Source organism: Copidosoma floridanum, unplaced genomic scaffold, assembly GCF_036245765.1.
Source record: "Copidosoma floridanum isolate Cflo_tuat_1 unplaced genomic scaffold, Cflo_Japanese_pri ptg000030l, whole genome shotgun sequence".
In the NCBI taxonomy this organism is placed as follows: Eukaryota; Metazoa; Arthropoda; class Insecta; order Hymenoptera; family Encyrtidae; genus Copidosoma; species Copidosoma floridanum.
In genome coordinates, this window is record NW_028321907.1 from 15,731,024 (window position 1) to 15,752,341 (window position 21,318).

A 21,318-nucleotide genomic window follows, 5' to 3' on the forward strand; every position below is an offset into this window, starting at 1 on the left:
GAATTTTAGGAGCCACTTTTGGCCAAAAAATAAAGACCGCTAGATGGCGCTGATCCAAAATAATTATATTGCTACTTGCAGTAAAGTCACTTTAGTAGTTATAAACCAGCCGCGACAAATCTCATAGATAGATAATAAAAAGTTAACATATCTTGTGCTACTTGCGGCAAGTTTACAATTTATCTATTGCCTTAAAATCGACCTCCAAAACCATCAACATTCTACTTATCTTATTTGGCTCATAAAATCGACAATATTTACAAAATTACAATACTCTTGACCTTTTACCATTAACTCATGAAAGAATAGCCCTTCAACTTTAGATTTCCAATAAACAGTTAACTTATATAATATGAACATAGCAAAAGAAATCGTAAATCACGCTCAAATATACACAAATTATTCAGTCGAAAAGAGACAACTGAAGAAAAAAGGTCTTAAAAAGAAGCAGCCACACGAAGAGTCTCCTAGAAATGGAGCATCGGATCTCACTAATTGACAAATACATTTATTACAGAGATGTAAATTTTAAGTGTTATAAGTAAACAAAGAACCCAACCTTCTGTGATCAAGTGAGATCCAATGCTCCATTCTTATAAGACTTTTCGTGTGACTGTGCTTCTTTTTCAGGCCTTTTTTCTTCGGTTGTCTCTTTTGGACTGATTAATTTGTGCTTTCATTAGTTAATGGTAAAAGGTCAAGAGTATTGTAATTTTGTAAATATTGTCGATTTCATGAGCCATATAAGAAAAGTGGAATATTGATGGTTTTGGAGGTCGATTTTGAGACAAAAGATAAATTGTAAACTTGCCGCAATTAGCACAAAAAATGTTAACTTTTTATTATCTATCTACTAGATTCGTTGCGGCTGGTTTATAACTACTAAAGTGACTTTACTGTAAGTAGCAATAATTATTTTGGATCAGCGCACTCTAGCGGTCTTTATTTTTTGGCCAAAAGTGGCTCCTAAAATTCTCAACCAGAGCATTCAGGATTTGAGCCATTTAGTCAATTATAAACCAGCCGCAACTCATTACAAAGCTATAAAACAAAAAAAATAACATTACATGTTTTTTTGGCGGCAAGCTAACAATCTATCTTATGCTCGAAAATTTATCTTTAAAAGTATAAACACATAGGAGGTCGATTTTTTGGTAGAAAATAGATTGGTAACTTGCCGCCAAAAACACACGTACCGTTTTTTTTTTCATTCTATAGCTTCATTATAAGTTGCGGCTGGTTTATAACTGATTAAATGGCTCTACGCGCTAAAGCTCTGGTTCAAAAGTTTAGGGCCACTTTTTAGTTCAGAAATTCGCAACGCTAGATGGCACTGATCCAAATAATTATTACTTCTAATATTAGAGCCATGTAATTAATTATAAACCAGCCGCATTTAATCTTGTAAGTAGATAATAATAAGTTGACGTGGTTTTTGCTGTTTGCGGCAAGTTTACAATCTATTTTTTTTACCCAAAAGTCGACCTCCAAAAATATAGATATTCATATGGTGTAATAAAATCGACCAAATGGCATTACTTAGAAGTTATTACTTTAATTACTACTTTTTCTCGACTTTCACGTCATCTGCTGTTTTAACTGCAGTTAATTTAACTGCAAATTTAAATTACTTGCTGGTGACGATTGCGCAAAACACCTAAACACCCCATCAGGATTTTGTGAAATACCGAAGGAAGGTTTCTGATGATGACGTAGGGCTCCTGCACTACCGACAGTAGTGTATCTACAAATTGTCGGCTATCGGTACAGCAGTGCTTCTGCCATCAGAGTTTAGGCGGTTAGCACTTCATCCAAATTGGCAGGCCGCGTTGGTGAAAAAGTTTGACAAAATGGCAGTCATTTATTCGAATTAGGATCAATTTTACTTGTGTGCGATACTGAAATGAAATAAATTTTTGAGCTTTCTATACAATTATTTACATGGTTGGCTAATCAGGCCGTGATCTACAAAGTTAGTGGTACAAACAGTTGTAGCTCTTTAAGTCTTTCTTTTAGCTATATGTAAGTTTCAAGCACCAGCAGTTTATAAAGTAAACAGTAACTTGCACATTCTTGCAGGGTCTAGTCAAATCAATAAAACATTTGTCGAGAAATTTCAATTTGCATCATCAGTATTAAATATGTTTGAAGCATTCAATTTTCATGGTTTTGCCCACAAATGGTGAGTACTTAAAATTTATAACATTTCTTGTGTTTATAAAAATTTAGCTGTCAAAATACTATTTATATGGTTTATTTTGTGCATCTGGACGTAATTATTATAATAAGACAAATCTGCTACAATTACTGTCATAGGTGATAAAGATTACATAAATAAATATTTACTTAAGTAGCAATTTATTTTACACGATTAAAACAAACATTAAAACATATAATTTTATTATTATTATTATTATTATTATTATTATTATTATTATTACATTGTCATGTAACAATTTTTAGAGCAGCAATGTCACTACTTCAAGAGACTCCAATCTATGTGCTTAAGTATCACACAAAAAATATTGGTTCTTTAAGTGCTGTATAAAACGTGTATTTACAATCAGGGTATGTAGGATTTTGATGAAAACCCAAAACCCTGATAAAATATAGAGAAAAACGACGTCAACGTTCGAACAATATAACGTACGCTTTTATAGAGAGAGGCGGGGAAAGATTCCTTGCAGAAACGTATCAAAAAGTGAGCGAGATTAATATCCATAATATAGAATTATATTTCTTTCCTGTAAACGTAAGCCAACTTTTTATATTGCCTCAGTGTATGTTAAATGCATATATAATATATAGCAGCTCTAATAGTTTGTCTACTGCTGTACTACTTGACGTTTCATTACACGCGGCGTTAACAGTAGCTTCTAGGTTTTTTTCTACAAATTAGCAAAAGCTTTCAAAAAATAAGCCTAAAGAAATAAATAATAGCATATTAAAAACGTTTGTTCAAGTTTTTCAAATTTTTTAAAAAATATATCTAAGAAATGATATCCTTTAATTTTTTAGTTACCAACTGTTCAAGTATTATGGAGTTGAAAATTGCGCTTATAGTCTGATCAGTAGATTTAGAGTCTCTTTAAAAAATAAAATGACCTTGATCATTCTTTGCTGCTGTTTTGGATAAAATAAAGTACAAGTAATTATTAATTACATCATTCATAATATTACAGAAGTACTTACACATTTCTTAAGTTTATTAATATTAATATCATTCAAATTAATACATAACGAATTACCACAAAGCCAAAAGCACATTTAATAATAATTGGTTATTTGACATCTCGGCGTTAAAGAAGAACCATACAAATGCGTATAGCCAAAAAAAATTTATACTAGCCCTTCAACTCTTTATTTCATTTTTTTATTATTATTTTATTTTATTTTTTTCAAGATTTTTTGAATATTTTCGAGCACCGACCTCGTAATATCAAATAGAAATTCACTAAATAGTTTTACATTAAAAGAGGCTACTTATCTTGAAGGTTTTAGAAAAAAAAAAAAAAAAAAAAAAAAACAATCATTAAAATTATTTTACCTCGCTTAGGGTCGCTATAAATTCTTAAAATGTATAACACGCATGTATATATGTATAAATGTACAATAAGTGTGTGTTTGTATACAATTCTATGCTGGCGAGACTCAACACCAATAAATTGCAAGTGATGTCGTGTTAATGGGTAAATTTATCGTATTACCGTTAAAATTGCAATGACAGCTTAGTGAGAAATTACTCGTACAAAAAATTAGATCTATATGTATGAATCGAATAAAAATAAACGGACAGAGTACCAACATTTTCGTGAACATCGTTGTATTTTTATGTGCATGTAACAAAAAAAATTATGATAAATAAAAAAAATGATAGAATACAAAGACTCGGCTGAAACGAGAAGAGACGCGCAAGCCAATCAACCGTCGTCCTTGCGCTTTTTCTTGGCTCAATCTGCTCAGTACTCGGTGACATCGGGACCTGCAAATACAACGAAAATCGTTAGTGCTTTTCAAAGTCGATTATATCATCCAAATTGTCATTTTCACAAAAAGAAAGCTCGGTTGCCACATTCTTATTTTTTATCATCATCATCGATATTATTTTTTTGTTCAATTCCTCTCGAAACGTTTTCCAATACATTTTTTTGTCAATCACACATTTTTTTGGGAAAAGAAAAACATGATTTTGCGCAATAATACACACGATACATCGATTTACAATAGTCAAACGTATTTTTCAATATCTCGCAAACTACAAAACCAACATTCTGGCATTCCATACTACAGACTCTGTGCAATAATAAGAAAGTACATGCAATTTTGTTGAAATTTGAAAGTATTTACAGTGGTAAATCGCACGAGTGCAGATTTTAGAATCATACAATTAATTGTTTCATTCTCAATTGAAAGTTACATGCGGTGCAGTAAAAATATCAAAGTGGGTGTTTAATGACATGAAAAATCGCCAAAGCTCGGGTGTGTGTGTGTGTGTGTGTGTGTATATATATATTTTCCGACAAGACAACCTATTCGAGTCCGCATGAGAGAATCGACTTTTCGGTTCCTGTCGACATTTTTGGTCTCTGTAAAATATTAATCTGTGCATGAGTACGGGTGAACAAAAAAAATCCAGCTACATTAGAAAAAAAAAAAAGAAAACACTGTGTTTCAAATGTTAAAATCCTATCTGGCAGGGATACAGAGAAAAAAGAAAAAAACCAATGCCCAAAGACGCGAGTACGGTAACAAAAAACAAAAAAAGAGAGAGAGCAAAATAATACAGAACGTAGATCGAGAAAAAACAAGGAGAGAAAATCAGTAACAACAAAATGGTACAGAGCATTGAGAAGGTACGGAAAAAAAAAAAAAAAAAAAAAAAAAAAAAAAAAAAAAAAGAAAAAAAAAGAAAAGAAAAGTAGATAGTGACGGAAGTAAAAAATCAAAAAAAAAGTTATCAACTGTCATAAGTACCAATGGGGGTAAAAAAGTAGTGGCGTCTGACATCTCCGTGACTGCGAGCGAGATACGCGCAAAGGGCAAGGAAAAGAGAGCGAGCCACACAAGTATACACACGCGTAGAAAAAAGAAAAAAAAATGTGTCCTCCGGTCTTTCCTTGCACTTTGCGTATTTGGTCTCAAACGCGGTCGAGACGCGCGCTCGATATCGCCATCCCCGAGGAGAAGTGGAGTAGCACCGGGGCCGACTCAGCAGCGCCAGTGGGTGTTTCTCGAGGATATCGTGCTGGAAAAACCAAATTTGGGTAACGGTCTCATGCGGGACAGTGGTGTCTGGGGCACGTTTTTCGTGCTTCGCACTCGCGGACAGTAGACGTTGGGGCGAGGACGGGTCCACGGGGTCGGATCGACCGACGACCTCTTGCAGATTTGGAAGCAGCTGTCCCGGTGGCTTTTCAACACTGCCTCGCAGTCGAGGGATCTCGGCCTGGTGGGCAGTTGTTTTTTGCCGCCCACTCCGCCCCGATCCGACAAAGTTAATTCACCCGAGGAGGCCAACAAATGCCCCTCCTCCCAAGGATCGGTCTCTGTACCGCTGCTTACTTTTGGCGTCCTCAATTGCTCGCTGGTCAGTAATTTGAACAGCCTCGAGTGGGTTTGCGTGCGATCGTACACCTTGGCCACGCGTTTTCTCACGGGAGTGCCGTTGAGCTCGGAATCCGTGTCCACTTCGGACATTTTGTGGCTCATGTCGGACGTGACACCACTGTCCTCGTCGTCGGTCACCTCCTCTTTCGAATTATTCCGAACCGTCAAAAGAGTTTTTTCCTCTACAGTTCCAACCACCACCACCTCCTCCTCTTCTCTCGTTTTGTCCTCCTCGGTGTTGGTCACCACGAACGTGGGTTGGACCTGGATTGTTTCTTCGACCGATTCGTCGCGACTGTTTGGTCTTTTGAGGGTGAAGGCTACGAAAGTCTCGAAATTTTCCGGCTCGGTAGTGTTAGCTGGTGACCGACGTCTCAGGGGTATGCTGACACTGACGGTAAACGTGCTCGAGTCTTCCTGGCAGTCCGGGCTCTCGTCTCCACCCTCTTTTTTCCCACAGTATGACGTTTCGTTGGTTTCGTCCTCGGTTTTGTCTCCTCGACCGCGTTTTTCGTCCTTTCGGTGATTCGCCGAACCGGCTCCTACGGAAACGTAAGACTCGGAATCGGACTCCTTGGCCGAGTCGTTTTCCTCATCGTAGCCGTTTCTCTTGGACGACGAGCAACAACTGTCTTCTTTCTCGCTGTCGAAGTCGTCTTCCAAAGGGATAGTACAAGAACACAACGCCGACAACGGGCACTTTGTTTTTTCCTCGCCGACGAGCCGTTCGGAATTCACGGTGGCACCCGTGGTAACGTGAATCGTTGCCTCGGCCGTTAAATTAGGTATCTCTTGAAACCCTGCGCAAAGATTATATAATTTCCACTAAAGGGATTGCCACATGTTATCTTGTTCATCGTCCTTTTCATTTTTTTCCTCATTGGGCGATAAAAGTATACGGTAAGGACGGTCAAGGGAACAACAGGGCTGAATAGGGTAATAACATTATCCATCATCCATCGGTGCAAGGATTATATTGTTTATGGGAAAAGGTTGATTCAGTTGGTAATTGGTGGAATAGTGACAAAAAATGTGCCGAGTGTATTTCAGCACGTTAACACAATATATATATGCGGCCGAGTCTCGCCGATTCTCTTGCGTTACTTGCACGTGGTCGCTACAACAAACAGCACACGGCATTCAATGACTGTAATGGTCTTATTCGTCGTGTCGTATGGTTTTTCTTTTTTTTTTTTTTTTTTTGTTATTTTATCGCCAAGTAATTGACAAATATGTTTTAATGACATTTTTTCGAGAACAAGTAGTGAGTGTGTCTCAACTCAATATAATATCCTGTGTTCAAAGGAATACGTGTACACGTTACAACAATCAATCGTTACATTAACATTGAACTTTGGCTGATTTCTCAGTTCTATTAAAAAAAAAAAAAAAATAAATAAAAACTGACTTTATCGGAAACACGATAACGTGTAATCAACAAAGGAAGAAAAAAAAAGTACCAACCGCATACATATTATTATTCGCGTTGAACAATAGTAAATTCATTTATTGCCGCATGAAAAAAAAAAAAAAAAAAAAAAAAATGTATAAACGACTGAAAATTTGTTGTCTTTCCTGTGAACACAGGTTACGATAACTGTACATCGTCGGATTGAACGAAATGTATAATGTAATGGATTAGTCACGTGTTGTGCATATAGAAAAAGAAAAAAAGTGTGTACATACGTACTTATAAAATCCAATTTCGTACGAATGTTGACGCACGGAGGCAAATGAAAGCTTCGAAATGTGGTTCGGGACAACCAAATGGAGTTAAACATCCGATAGCTAATTTGTTTTTAATTTTGTTCCGAGTAAAAGTTCAAGCACGCGACAACTCACCGATATTTTCGGGCGCCGTCATCGCTTGCAGTATCCTGAAGGACCTCGACGGTATGGCGCCACCCATGTACTTTTTCGGTTCCGGCACCTGCTGCTCACTCGCCGGGATGTACGTGACGGGGACGGGTACTTCGTCTGCAACGAGCAATCATGCTTTTGTCAAACAATAACCAAAAACAATGAAATTCAACACTCGGCGAAGCTATAGGTATATACAATATGATACATCAAAACACACACCGCAGAAATAAAGGTCCGCAAGAGAATGAGAGGGAGAAACGTGTTTGTGCAAGATTATTAGGTATAGGACGCAAGTATCAAACTCCTCGCATGCTGTGTACGATACACGTATCCTTTTAAAAATTAGTCAACCGCACACTGTAGCATTTTTATACGTAGCTCAGGCAAACTCGTGTATTTACCGAAAGTATTCGAATTTCGATTTTGCTTCTTCGTGGCGGGATTAACAGGCCTGCTGGGCGTCGCTGTTGGAATAGAAATAACGAGGTCAGCTCCATAACGAGGCTACTTATAATATTGTTACGGGGGGAAATAAACATCAACTATATTTTTTAGGGATCATTTTGGGGCATTTCGTCGAAAGAAACGTACTGGTGTTTGCGTTAACTGCGTCCCCGGATTCCGTCATGTTCTGCAAGTAACGAAAAGCTCGTGAAGGAATCGCTGCGCCGCGATATCTCGGGTCTTCCTCCTTGTGCAGGTACGAGTCGCCGTCAACTGCGTATATGTAATTTATATATACATATTTGTTACCCATATATATACATATGTGCTTGCCACTTGGAGTTTTTGGGTTGAATTGAATAAGCTCGATGATTTTTTTTTTTTTTTCTTTGACATTAAACTCACACAAGCGCGCACACAAACCGACCTTGTTCTTTGAACTTGTTCATGAGAAATCTGTCGTCTTCCGTGAGATGTAGCTTTCGCACTTGTTCGTCGTCAACTTGATCCGAGTCCGTGTCGGTAATCTTTTGCAAAACTCGGAACGACTTGGACTGCACCGGTCCAGGCTCCGCTTGTGGGCTCGTCGCTTGAACCCGTGGCATACTTCTGTAATGTTAAATCACGCCAATGCGCGTCACAAATCGTTACAATTGCGTACAATTTATTTACAAATTCAACAGTGTCTTATTCTCACACAACATTTAGATGGTGATGTTACACATACTGACGAGATTTTGATATGTTTTTGGGTTAAATCCTGATGTTTTATTTCAATCAAATGAAAATGGGTGCGGGGGTGTCTGTTGGTTTTGTTACATGTGCGCATCTCGCTAAAACGATCATTATTTTTTTGTTTTAGTCAACAGTAAACTGTTTGATAATGCGTTATGTTTGATCAAATACGAAAAATGAATGGAAAAACTTGTTGCTTGGGACTAGCAAAAGACGTTTTTATCTTCAATATTCGATATGTGTCGTATATATTTATTTATTCAGTGTCGTATACGTGTTTTTCATATTACAAATCCAAACAGTGTGCACATACTATAGAGGTAATAAGTATATGTATACTTAGTGTCGTGTGCGTGTGTGTGTGTGTGTATCGATACGTTGGTTTAATAATACACGGAATATCGATTTTTCGTTATCGTACGAAATTGCAGAAGCCGTATAAAATTTGTACTACTCGTCCGACCGATCCTGCAAAAGAGAGGGATAAGGACAACCTGTAAGATTCGCAGAGCTTCGTAACTTTTTCTTTTGTCATAAATATTTTGGATCGGATTTTACACTCACGTACGAGGGGGAAAAAGGGTAAAAATCTGTCGCTCACCTGTTCCCGTTATCGAGAGCCGGCGATCTGTACTGAGGTTGATTGGGCGGTGCCTGACCGTCGACCTGGATCGGTATGATACGAGCGCCCCCCTGGTTCTGCTGGGCGGGGGCGTAGGTGCTCTGCCCGACCGGGTTGCCCCACCGCGACTGATGATGCGGCGAGGTATTGGACAACTGGTGGTGCCCGGACTCGTTCATAGCTGCAAACACCGACGGCCGATCCTCGATCTGTCGGCCAACCATTTTAATTACCGCTCGTTATAGGTCAACCGGTAAAATGGTCCCGTATATATATACGAAATACCTCACCCTGACTGGGACGACCCGCTCGGCCTCTTGGCGCGCTGGTATCGTTTGTTGGTGCGGCTTGGATGTGTTCACCACGATGATCTGCCTAGGCTGGGGTGACTGCTGGTAGTAGTCCGGCTGGTACTGGGGGCTCTCCGAGCCGGAGGAGGAGTCCTGCGACCGGTTGGCGCTGGTCGATCGTCTCGCCCACTCTGGTAGCCCCTCCTGGGACTTGGACGGCTTCTGCATCCAGGGCGTGGGTGCCTTGGCCAGGGTAACCTGCGTCGGTGAGGTTGGGGGCGACGTCGGGCTCTGGTTGCCGGGCGCCGAGTTGGCGACCGGTTGGATTTTCGTCTCCACTTTGATCACCGGTCGACTCGGCGCCGGGAGATCGGGCTGCCTCTCTGTGAATACGCGCACTACGCGTTAGAAATTTCTTTTCGGACTTTTCATCGTCTCAAATATAAATGTTCTCAACATTGTATAACTTCAAGTGGTTTCGGTGTCGATATTTATGAAATACTATGTACAATATGTGTATGTATACGTGAAAAAGATGCAAAATGTAATATTAGCAAGTGAAACAAAAGTATATAGTCACCAGACGGGGAGCGCGGGAAAACGGTGCTGTTCCTCAGGTTGGCGGCAGTGGGTTGTTGGGCCATGTTTTGGGGGAAGACGGGAATGGCGACCTGAGGGTGCGAGTAGACGTTGGGCGTCTGGGGCTGGGAGCCGGGGCTTTGTTGGCCGAGGGCGGACTTGGGCGGGCCCTCGATACCCTCGTCCTCGGCGTTCTTGGCGACACGCCGGGCCATCCGTGGGCTGCGGATCTGCGACAGGTCGAGTTTGCCGCCCATACCCGGTGTGTAGGTGAAGGGCTTTTTGTCCTTGGTCATCATCGCGTTCTGGATGGCCGCGGGCGGCTCGAACGGATCCTGGGGTCCGTTGAACGCCGTTTTTCTCGGGCAGTGCTGAGTAACCGACGCATGATTTATTGCAATCGGTTATTTTTTTTTTTTTTTTTTTTTTCCTTCAAGTCGTAACGCGCGAACACAGTTGAAAAATTTTTTGTACAACTTAAGAAATTACCCAAATTAAAGGCAAAAATTACGTAAATATTGTGTGGATTGTTTTACTCAAAATAATATTGATAAATATATTATATACGCGAAATTGGTAAATGACAACAGTTCATATACGATTTGTATGTTTTTAACAAGACATTTCATAAGTCGTGTGTATAAGTCTATTTGGAAGATCTCCGTTTGAAATTAAAGAAATTTCGAGTAGTGATTGCAAAATATTAATAACATTCCGAAAGAAAAGAAAAATAATCACCGCGAGCAGTATAGCTAGAAAAAAAAAAAAAAAAACATACCGCGTGCGCGCGGATACGAGTGCATTGGAAGTGCAATTCTCTCATTTTCGGTCTCGCATCAATGACGCGCGTGTATATATACGTGTGCGCAGCCTTGCCGTGCACGAGGAGCCGCCGGCCTTGCGGAAGAAGCGTATATCCGCGATCCGGTCAATTTTATTCGCTAGCCGTGCACACGCGCGCGCTGCATTTTAAACGAAACGAACGAAAAGGATAAAAGATACAAAAAATAAAATAAAATAAAATAAAAAATAATGAAAAGGCGGAAAGATAAAAAGTCAAAGAGCTGCAACACGCGCGAGAGCGAGAGCCGAGTTTTATTTCCATTACCTCTGACGCAGTGCTGATCCTGAGGTTGGGCACTTGTCCAGACACCGGCGGTGGCGGCGGGGGCGGAGGCGGCGCTACAACATCCACATCGCGTTACGTTTGTTTTGCTCGATATAATATATATACAATACGTGTGATACAATAGTATAAGTACAATGTATATACCAACTGTGGTGATGTACACTACACCGTTAGATTTGTATCGTGGATGTGTAGGTGTATCGACAACGTTCCGAAATGTATGACAAATAAATGTTGAATTCGCGCGTGATACGGGCAAGCGCGTCTATGTGTATAGGTCGTCGGTGAAAAGTACTTGAAGAACAAAAAATAAACTCGCGCGCGACCTTTGCTAAAATGCATGAGTTTTCCTCGACTCTTTTTTTGTTTCTTCCCACTTCCTTGTGGCTTTTTTTTGTTATATTTCATTTTAAGGATACGATTACTTGTCCGTACACACGACACGTTTCGTCGATAATTTAACACACCGAGTTTATGTATAATATTAGCAAGTAATTGTCTCTGCAAACTAGGAGGACAGGTTGAAGACCCGTTGCACAACCCCCGCGCACGACGCGTTGCAATGTATTATACGTGTGCCACTAGTTGGATATTTTTATTTTCTATTTTCAGATTCGCGCGTTCGTTGACTTTGACTTTCAACATATATTCGCACAAGCGTGTGCTTCTTTTTTTTTTTTCTTGGTCGATCTGTGCGCCGGTGTGTCGTGATAAAAGAGGGGGGTGACCAGATGTGCAGAACCCGTGCGTGTACGTACGATTTGCAAAACTGTATGATAAAATACCTGCTGGAGCCTGGGGGATTCTGAAACAGAGATAAGACGTTTTTTTCATTGTTAAAAGTCCCTGTCTGCGTATGAATGTCAATAATTTTTCCACGTTTTTAAATGGTATCTTTGACTTTGTCGGAAAACAAAAATAGTAATAATAATAATATTAATAATAATTAGAATAAAAACATCAATTCGCATCCTGTTGAATGTGTGTTTGAAGTAATTAAGTAGCTTGGTTGAATGCAAGAATAATAAAATATATCTCGTGTATTTATAACTACTGCGTGATTTGTGTGGTTTGTGTAGTGGCAGTATTTATTAACACATACGATATTTATAAATGCAGTATTCATAATTTAACTAAATTGTTTTAATACCTACATTGTTGTACATTTTAGTCGTTAAATATCTAATTGAACTGCACGAAACATATAGGTTCTTATGCTAGGATGTTCATTGTTTTTGGTAATTTCGATTTACTCGAACTCGCGGTTTTTCATATATAATCAGACCTATTTGTTTTTTCTCCCGCATATCCATGTGTTCACACCATAGTTATGGTTCATATACTCAAAATTTTGTATATGTTTTGGGTAATTAAAGTGTGTCGCGCTGCAAGTGTATTTTTGAACTCGCTCTGTCATCTCCATCTCGGCGCTTATAATAAATAGGCCAGGTGCAGAGGCGACACCGAAAATCGCATGTATACTTATAGATTACGCCTCTGGTGGAAACAGAGTGTACATATATACGCATACACGTAATGTAAATATAAAGACACAAATCCGTACTGTAACTTGGGGTACTGAATGGCCCAACCAGTCACTTTAAACTCAGTCGGTGACCGCCACTTAACAGTGAGGACGAAATATCAAAAATGTTCATTTGTTATACGTATCATATACTTGGCGCGTGTAATTTTGTAAAACTATGGTATATAACATGTGTATATAGTTTAATTAAGTAAGAATTTTGAGAGATCATCCGCGCTACTATGGCCATCAGCTTCGCAGAGAAGCTCAAAACAAACCCAGAGTTTGCAACTAAATCACACCAGCTTGTACCCGAGGCATTAAAAAACGTATATATATTATAGTTTTCATTGAAGCGCGCACTGGCCAACGGCGACACCCTTGAAATTCGCGGTGTGCAAGCGCAACGTATATTTTTAGACACGCGACTCTTTCTCTCTCTCTCTCTCTGGCATACATGCTAGTACGGTGGTGCACTCATTTTCAAGTTGATTTGGGCACGAGTACTTGACCCCCTGCACTGTAGTATATGTGGTATATATTGAAACAAACAAAAAAACAAGGAGGGATTGTGAGGGGCGAAAATTTCCTAGATGATGGCAGAGCTTGAATTAACTCGTAGCGATTACGAATCCGAGCACCCCAGCTTGCGATAGTTGTGTTATACACATGCATGTTAACAACTTTCTTTGTGACGGTGGTGGTATGTTTGCGAAAAGCGGGATGTTTGCTCGTTCCAAGTGCGCGTGCCAAGAGACGCGAGCTATTAGGATAATGTTGTTAAGATTTTTTAACGACTCCCTCCCTCGGGTGCGCGTATTTGTAGCCAGCTGTCACATTTCTCCTACCTTTCCTCTTTCTCTCGAGCATTTTCGTATATATCTGTTGGCTCTCTCGAATAAAACGCGATGTAACAATTCATTGATGTATGCACACGTAATGCCTTCTTTATGACTTTTCAAGATAAAAAATAGCTAAATGTAAACATGAAAAGAAAAAAAAATTTCTTTCGATATTCTACCTTTGAAAATGCAAACCAGCACGTTTTGATATTAAGTTGTCTAGCATTGTAGTCTTGAAACTTAATTAGGTACCGATACATGCATACAGAGTTCATTACCTACTTATACTTGGACCATATTTAAGAACAAAAATTTTTTTTTCACTGACAAAATAGTCGTGTTACGAATAATAATATATTTATGTTTTCCTCTGGTGAGTAATAGATCAGTTTTTAAGTTATAAGGAGTATTTAGTATTTCAATCCTTATAAAGAAAAGGATTTTTTTTTACATGTATTTTCTCTTTGGGCAATTTAAAACTACTCATTAAAAAAAACTTGAGTAACGCAAAACTGATAATTAAATTAAAAAAAAAAATTAATTATAAAAACATTAGATAAAAAAACGAACGTTCTTTCGCTAATTAAGATTTTTTTTTTTTTTTTTTTCTTTTTATTTTAGGTATACGTAAAAGTAAAAAATCTTACTTCATTTTTCGACGAACGTCAAATCAAGGTGGGAACTTGAATATCACAGTTCGGTATACGCACACCAAAACACCCACTTTTTGCCACAACACTGCTGCCGATGGTTAAAATATATATATGTATAAATATTTTTTCAACCACAAAGTTATATAAGACTACAATAACCGATTTTTCCGACCCGACACGCACAGTTGGCTAAGCAATCGGTACAGCATGGAAAAAATCTATATGCGTTAAAAAACGACAACAAACAACATCAGCAGCAGCGAACACTCGCACGCAAGAGCGTACAGTCGAGCCGTAACCCCGCGACTGAAAGAAGAATAAAAAAGCCTCGCGCGCGCGCTCGGGCCTCTTTGGAGGAGGAACCCGCTAATAACTTTAAGAGCCGTGTCCAACTTATCGTTTCGGCGTTTTATTTTCGTCGCACCTTTTTTTTCTCCCCTCCCCCGTAAGCCCGAAACATCCGAACGGCCGAGCGAGCCTTCGATGAGAGCCGCGTGCATATATATATGTACATCACTCACCTCTATTGTGATACAACGCGCCACCGCTTTTTCCTCTCTCTTATACACCGCCCACGCGTGCAGTCGCAACCGAGTGTGTTATCCTCCAGTGCGTCCCGATCGGATGACGGATGCTGCGCGACTAAGTGCACAAGCCGACGAGCGTCGGTGCTGGGGGAAGGGACTCGTGGCCGTCTAAGCCTTTTAAGGAGGTGGGTTTACTCATATATACCTACAAGTACCACAAGGCCTCTCTGAATGCACCGTCAAGGATTTTTCTGTTTTCCGTCGTTGATCTCCTCTGGAGCCGCGAGCGAAGGTTTCTTGCACGCACGCGTCGACGCGGGGACTGGCTCGCGATATGACTGGACACGAGGTGGGAGAGATCCTCTGTTTTACCTAAGAGAGACGACGTTTTGGCAGACAGATGGATTTGTATTTGCTGTCCGTGCGAAAATGTATTGCACGTGATGGTAGAGAAAGAGGTGATGGAGAGAGTTTTTTGATGCGCCGCGGGGGGTCTGCCAGAATCGGTGTAAAGGAAAAGACGGATTATTGCCAAAGCCGAGTGCAAATTTAAAAAAAAAAAAAAAAAAAAAAAAAAAGAATTTCAAACTCAATGGAGTGCAGATGACGAACGCCCGAGGCGGCGTTTTCTCTCTTTAAAACGTGTAATTGATCTGGCGATTGACGAAAATTATCAATTACCTCGCCCGACTATTACTGCAGTGCATGTATATATACGTGTGTATACATACCGTATCTTTGCTTTTTCCCACTCTGTATACAAACGAGCTTACGATTGATCGTCAATGTCTGCAGCTTTTGGTGTTTGTTTTGGAGATTCCGGCGATGCGGTGATACAGTTTCTACGCATATATATATATGTATATAGGTTTATTTGCCTTTTGTTTCGTAGGCGTCTAAAAATAAGTTGCACGGAAATTATCGGCTGTCCGTGAGTCACGAGCTCGTGGGTTCTATAGGTGCCTTTTTTCTCCAAATCTTTGAGGTGACGAAAATTTGTCTCTATATCTATCCCTTGAGCGCAGGAATGAATGCACCTGCAGTACTTGTATATATATATACTTACCACGGCGACAAATTTCTCGGTTGAAGAGCCAATACTTGTGGATTATACGAGTACACCATTGTTTTTGTTTTGACAAATCGTAGGCACACTTATTTTTTAAATCTTTTTATTTTGAAGACAAGTTTCGTAAGATGATGTCGTATATGAAACGGGTGAAAAATGACAGTTGAGAAGTAGTCGTTTCTCAAAAATAGGGACGCTTAATCCCTCGGCTACTTTGTTTTCTCTCTTTTTTCACGATTTTAAAATAGTTTAACGACTACAAAAAAGAAAAAAAAAAGTTATTTGTCTTCGCGGTATTGAAGAAAAAGCCATCAACGCTGAGTGTGTATCGACGCATCGCGGTTGTTTTGATGAAACTCTCCCGAAATTATTTCCTCGGTGGTGCGAAGAACCAGAGCGCTCATTAGGCACAGAGTTGAAGTAACGGGCAGTTACAGCTTCGAAAGCGAAAGAACGAGGGAAAAAGAGGGGCCAGGGAGGATTGAAAAATGAGAAAACGTCAGTTTTCGTCGCATAAACACGCCGCCCGACTACCGTTAGCTATATTTAAGTACAATAAGGTGTGATGAACTTGTTCCACTTTACGCTTTTGCAAACTCATACGTGTATACAGTTATATATATACGCAGTTTCGCGTGAAATGGTTGGATTTTTTATTGCGAGTTAAAAATTCATTTTTATTTCGTCATTCGCTCGTTTGATTATTAATTTTTTGGCTCTCCGACAAACAACGATGATTAAATGCGTATCGCGTTATTTTTGAAACACCGACAATTCTGAGAAAGTCGGCCGAGTAGCCAAAAAATCGTACTCCAAATGAATCACATCTATTCGTTTATACGGTTTCTAAAGTTCTTGTTGGCCCAGCCGGTATAGAGTTGCGTGGGTCAAACAAAAGTGTGATCGTCATGACAAAAAGCATCTTCGAAAAAAAAAATACGAGGCAAGCATCGACCGCGGAATCGCCATCGCAGCGCGGCTCTCCTTTATTTTTCCGGACACCCGTAAAGTTTAGCGCTCGCCGAGGCCTCGTAGCCCCAGCCAACATCGGCGCAAAAGCGCGAGAGAGAGAGCATTGGCACAGAAAGGGAAGAAGAAGAAGAAGAAGAAGCAGAGAGCCAAAGCCAGCGTATTTAGGTGGATACGGCGGACTTAATTTTAGACCCCCCCGGTCTGACCCGTGCGTGTGTAATACACCTATCCCTCCCCCCCCTCTCTCTGGCTTCTTATACGTGAAATGCTTCCGATTTTTGCTTTATTTTTAGGATTTTCGCCCAGAGCCGCGTAAAATTTCCCGGCACTCTTTTTCCCTCCCCTGATCGTGCTGGATATGTATGTCTCCTTCCTTTTCGCTACAGGTTGTGTATATGCGCTTGGAAAATCGGTATCGGTATCGGTAAGAGCGCGCTTACGCATCCCCAACGCGACGCGAGGCCCACGCGGGTTATCACAATTATACGGATGATGGAGCGAAAGAGTCAAGAGGAACTTGCAATTCATCTAGATATTATTATTATTATGATACAGTAGAGAGGGATCGTCGTGGTATAGGTACATATGGTGCGTCGAGAGAGTTATGCGACAAAGTAAATACGTCGTGACACGATTTTGTTGTTGCTGCTAGAAAGACCCAGCCAGGCCCGTGGCCTCGACACTAATCCCCCCGCACGTGGCACAGTTCTTCTTTCAACTCTCCATGCATAAATTACTCCCACGATCGTTTTCAACAACAGATAAATCGGTAGTGCGAAACTTACCCCGAAGAGCTCATGGTCCTGTGGCGTTTAGAGGTGGGATCCCAATGTCTCCGACTGGTGATCGGTAGTTGGTTTGTAAAAATCGGCTGGTATACAGGGGGGTCGAAAGCAACGCGAGCTCTCCGGCGACCAACTGGCCACGTCAACGAGGATTGCGAGGACGACGTCGACGGCGACGACGATGGTTTTGCGCGTCCGTCGACATGCACGCACCCACAAGCACACGCGCGCGCACAAACACTCACTCGCGAGGAGCGCTGATGCTGGGCGGACCGGGATGTGTGTTACAGCTATACGATATTGCCGAACAGTGGCGGACGGTGGCCGCGACAGTCGCGGACTTTGCCTCCTACTCCCCCCCTTTATGTCTCTTACTTTGCTGAGAGAGAGAGAGAGAGAGAGAGACCATCGGTGTTTTATAAATACACACGCGCGCACGCGCTTACGCGGATTAGTAAGATTTTCGCCCCTTCGATTTGGATATGCTATATATATACACACATGCGGAGCTTTCCTGGGGAATTCGAGAAACTGCGTGGATGGTTGGATCGAATCTTTTTTTTTTTTTTTCATTTTTATTTTCAGCCACTCACTATATATACCCTTACCTTGCGAGTTTGCAGAAATACATAGTTCCCCCCACCCCCTCTTTTTGCCAATACAATTTTGTTTCTGGTGGGATTATTTTCAGCCGAAAGTTATACTTTTTCGCTGCGGCGAGCATAACACGATCCGCTCTCCGCCTACACTCTGCTGCAATCGCCGAAGAAAATTGCTTCAATTGTTCAAGTGCCTACAGACGGAGAGGAAGGAAGGAAATACTCGGGCTGTTCAACTCGGCACTCTTTTTTTTTGTTTTTTTTTCCTTTATTCTCAAGATACACAATCAACTCGCGCCTTTTTTTTTTTAAAGCGTACAACTTGGCCATCGCGAATCTTTGGCGCGTCACGTCTTGAATTTATTGCATTTTCATTTTCTACATTTTCCAAAGGGTACACATGGTCATAAATAAAAGGCACAAAGGTATATATATATATGCGTAAGGAGTTATACATTGAAATCAACGCCGAAACGCCCGGACGGCCTCGTCGAACTCGATCTCGTGCTGGGACTTCTCGACCATGTACGCCGGCAGCGTGATCTTGAGAACCTTATCGTAGACGGGCCGCGTCTCGTCGACAAACTCGTACGGCTCGGCCTCGTCCTTGTTCGTCGCCCTGGCCCTTCTCGCGCCGTCCACACCCTCCGACAGCGGCTCGAGAATCCGCAATAGCTTCCCTCCCGTTGTCGACGACGCGCTCGTCGTTGTGGTCGTTGCTCTGGTCACCGGGAGGAAAGCACTGCCAGCGGGTGTACCGTCGCGGCGGCGCTTCCCGTAGCTCGACCCGGGATCGGTCACGTAAACGCACTCCTCGTTGGTCGAGCCCTTGCCGTCGGAGCACCGGTAGCAGCTCATGCCCGCCCTCGTGCTCTTCTCACACTTGGACCTGTCCACCTTGTCCATACCCCTAACGATCCTCTCGATCTCGGCGCGGCGCACCTTGGCGTCGTTGAAGCCGCTGTCGACCCGCGAGTCCAGCTTCGGCTTGCCCCTCCCTTCCTGCAACATTAGTTTTTACCCCGAGGCTTTTTTTGTTTCTCATAAAATAGCCACGCTGTTGCGTTTGACTATAAATTTCAGCGCACCTGAGTGTTCTTCTTCGGCACCTTGCCCCGGAGCCCCGCGCCCGGATCGGCGTTGTAGATGACCGGGGCGCCCGAGCTCTCCTCTGGCTGCTCCTCCTCCTCCTCGCTGCTACCCACGGAGCCGTAGTAACCAGCGTCGTCTTCATCATCGTCTCCCCCCCCACCGCCGCCGGGAGTGCCGAACGACTTGGAGCTGCTGTAGGCGTACACCTTGTCCGCGGGATCGTACGAGTAGCTGCACCTCTCGTAGTCCCCCCCGGTCTTTGGATCCTTGCACACGGTGCACAGCATGCCGTCCCTCTCTACCTGCTCGCACTCGCCCTCGCCCCTGACCTGCTCCGACCTCACCTCCGACTCCGACTTTTCCTCCTCGCTGTAGCCAGCGCCGTACTCCTCCGCGCTACCTGCAGGACCCGACTCGCACCTTTCCGACTCGGTGCCGGTTCTCGGCTCGATGCACACCCTGCAGCTCCGGCCGTCCCTGCGCCTCACGCTCCTGCACCTCCTCTGGCTCTCCTCCGCCTCCTCCGGCTCCTCGTGCCTGTAGTGCAGGTGACCCACCTCCCCCCGGTCGTCCTCGTCCTCCCCCCGCGTCTTTTTTCGCTGCTGGTACGACGAGTAGGCCTTGGGCTGAGCCTCGTAGGCGCACCGCTCGTACAGGTCGCTGTGGCCCGTGGGGTCCCTGCACACGGTGCACAGGGTGCCGTCGTCCCTCTCGACTCGCTCGCAGGGCCCGCTCCCCCCGGGCTCCGAGGCCTCCGGGCGAAAGTAGTCCACCTCCCCGTACACCGATTCCCGGTCTTTGTTGGGCTTCTTCTTCCTCTTCCTCGGCCCCGTCGAGCACTGCTCGTAACTGGAGCCGTTATCGGGGTCCTTGCACCGGTAGCACCTCATGGCCGGGCTCGGCTCGCTCGCCCCGGTCCTCGACTCTTTGGCCGGGATCTCCTGGCAGTTGTAGTTGCCCTTGGCTTGCCGGTGGGGACGCTCCCCGTGGAAAATCGGCAGCGCGGGGGAGCCGTCGTGGTAGCCAAAGTACGGGAAATCGGCCCCGGCCGTCATTAGCACGAGGCTCAGCGACAGCAGCACAATGGGTACCTGGAACACAACGGTTGGGTCATGTATATGTGTATACTTACGATATCTTTGTTCATCGTGTCGCGCGTCCTTACCTTGTGGAGCCCCGCCATACTGGAAAATCTCCTCGAGCTCCGCGAGCCGTCCTCACTCGGGAAAGTGAATCGCCCTCGCGGCGAGCCGTACCTTTATACGCCTGCCCTCCTTCCCACCCGCGTCTTTGATTCCGCGTTGTTTGGGCCACGTCCGGTCGTTTCGCTTCGCAACCGCGAAAACCTCGAGCATTTTTTTTCTCTCTCCCCCCCCCCCTCCCCCGTTCACACCACCTCGATATGATGCAGTCGTAAGAGAAATTTGTGGACCAGGGAGGGGAATTCCAATGCCGGTGGGGCTTTCTTTTGATTTTTCCGTCGCTCCCATCGGTGAAAGTACATCGATCCTCCGTAGGATATCGATCCGTGCGGACATGAGCGCTTACGTAACACACGGCGCTTGGGGGGTGGCGAGCAAAAAATTTGTATGTATATATTCCAACAATGCAGGTGACAACGCGGTGTCACGGCTGATCTGCTCCCTTCTGCAGGGGGCCCAGAGAGAGAGAGAGAGAAAGACAAATTACCTCATCCCTCTCTCTCTCTCTCTCTTCACACTCTTTGATTTTCGCGCAACAACTGTCTCGGGTATATTATATACATATATACGTGCGAGTATGAATGACAAAACAAAAAACCAGCCTGTGGGGTTCAGCTCTTGTATATATATATATATATATATAGGTACCTTTCTTCATCGGTGCTCTGGACTTTTTCTTCCTCCTCCGAATCACGCTTCCTCGTTTCCTGATGCGGGATGATGAGGTAACGCAAGCAAAGTACGATTTTTTTTTTTTTTTTTTTTTTTTTTCCATACGGTTTT

The 21,318-nt window shown here is 42.7% G+C and overlaps 2 protein-coding genes across 3 annotated transcripts; both read right to left on the minus strand.

Moving 5' to 3' along the window:
- Nucleotides 1-3,031: 3,031 nt before the first annotated feature.
- LOC106639617 (uncharacterized) lies at nt 3,032-17,939 on the minus strand. 2 transcript variants are annotated; one of them, XM_014353314.2, is made up of 11 exons: nt 17,643-17,939; nt 12,055-12,074; nt 11,249-11,322; nt 10,142-10,511; nt 9,562-9,944; nt 9,251-9,480; nt 8,342-8,523; nt 8,062-8,187; nt 7,872-7,934; nt 7,450-7,584; nt 3,032-3,982 (listed from the first exon to the last, which is right to left on the minus strand). In XM_014353314.2, the coding sequence occupies exons 1-11, from the start codon at nt 17,654-17,656 to the stop codon at nt 3,960-3,962; spliced, it is 1,620 nt and encodes a 539-aa protein (XP_014208800.2). In that variant the 5' UTR covers nt 17,657-17,939; the 3' UTR covers nt 3,032-3,959. The 2 variants fall into 2 exon arrangements, with proteins under 2 accessions (XP_014208800.2, XP_023248375.2); XM_023392607.2 differs by lacking the exon at nt 17,643-17,939 and adding an exon at nt 14,811-15,166.
- A 764-nt stretch (nt 17,940-18,703) lies between these two features.
- On the minus strand, nt 18,704-20,516 carry LOC149373495 (uncharacterized). Its single transcript, XM_089596840.1, has 3 exons — nt 20,466-20,516; nt 19,330-20,424; nt 18,704-19,243 (listed from the first exon to the last, which is right to left on the minus strand). Exons 1-3 carry the CDS (start codon nt 20,514-20,516, stop codon nt 18,704-18,706), a joined length of 1,686 nt encoding a protein of 561 aa, XP_089452966.1.
- Between the last annotated feature and the right edge of the window lie 802 nt (nt 20,517-21,318).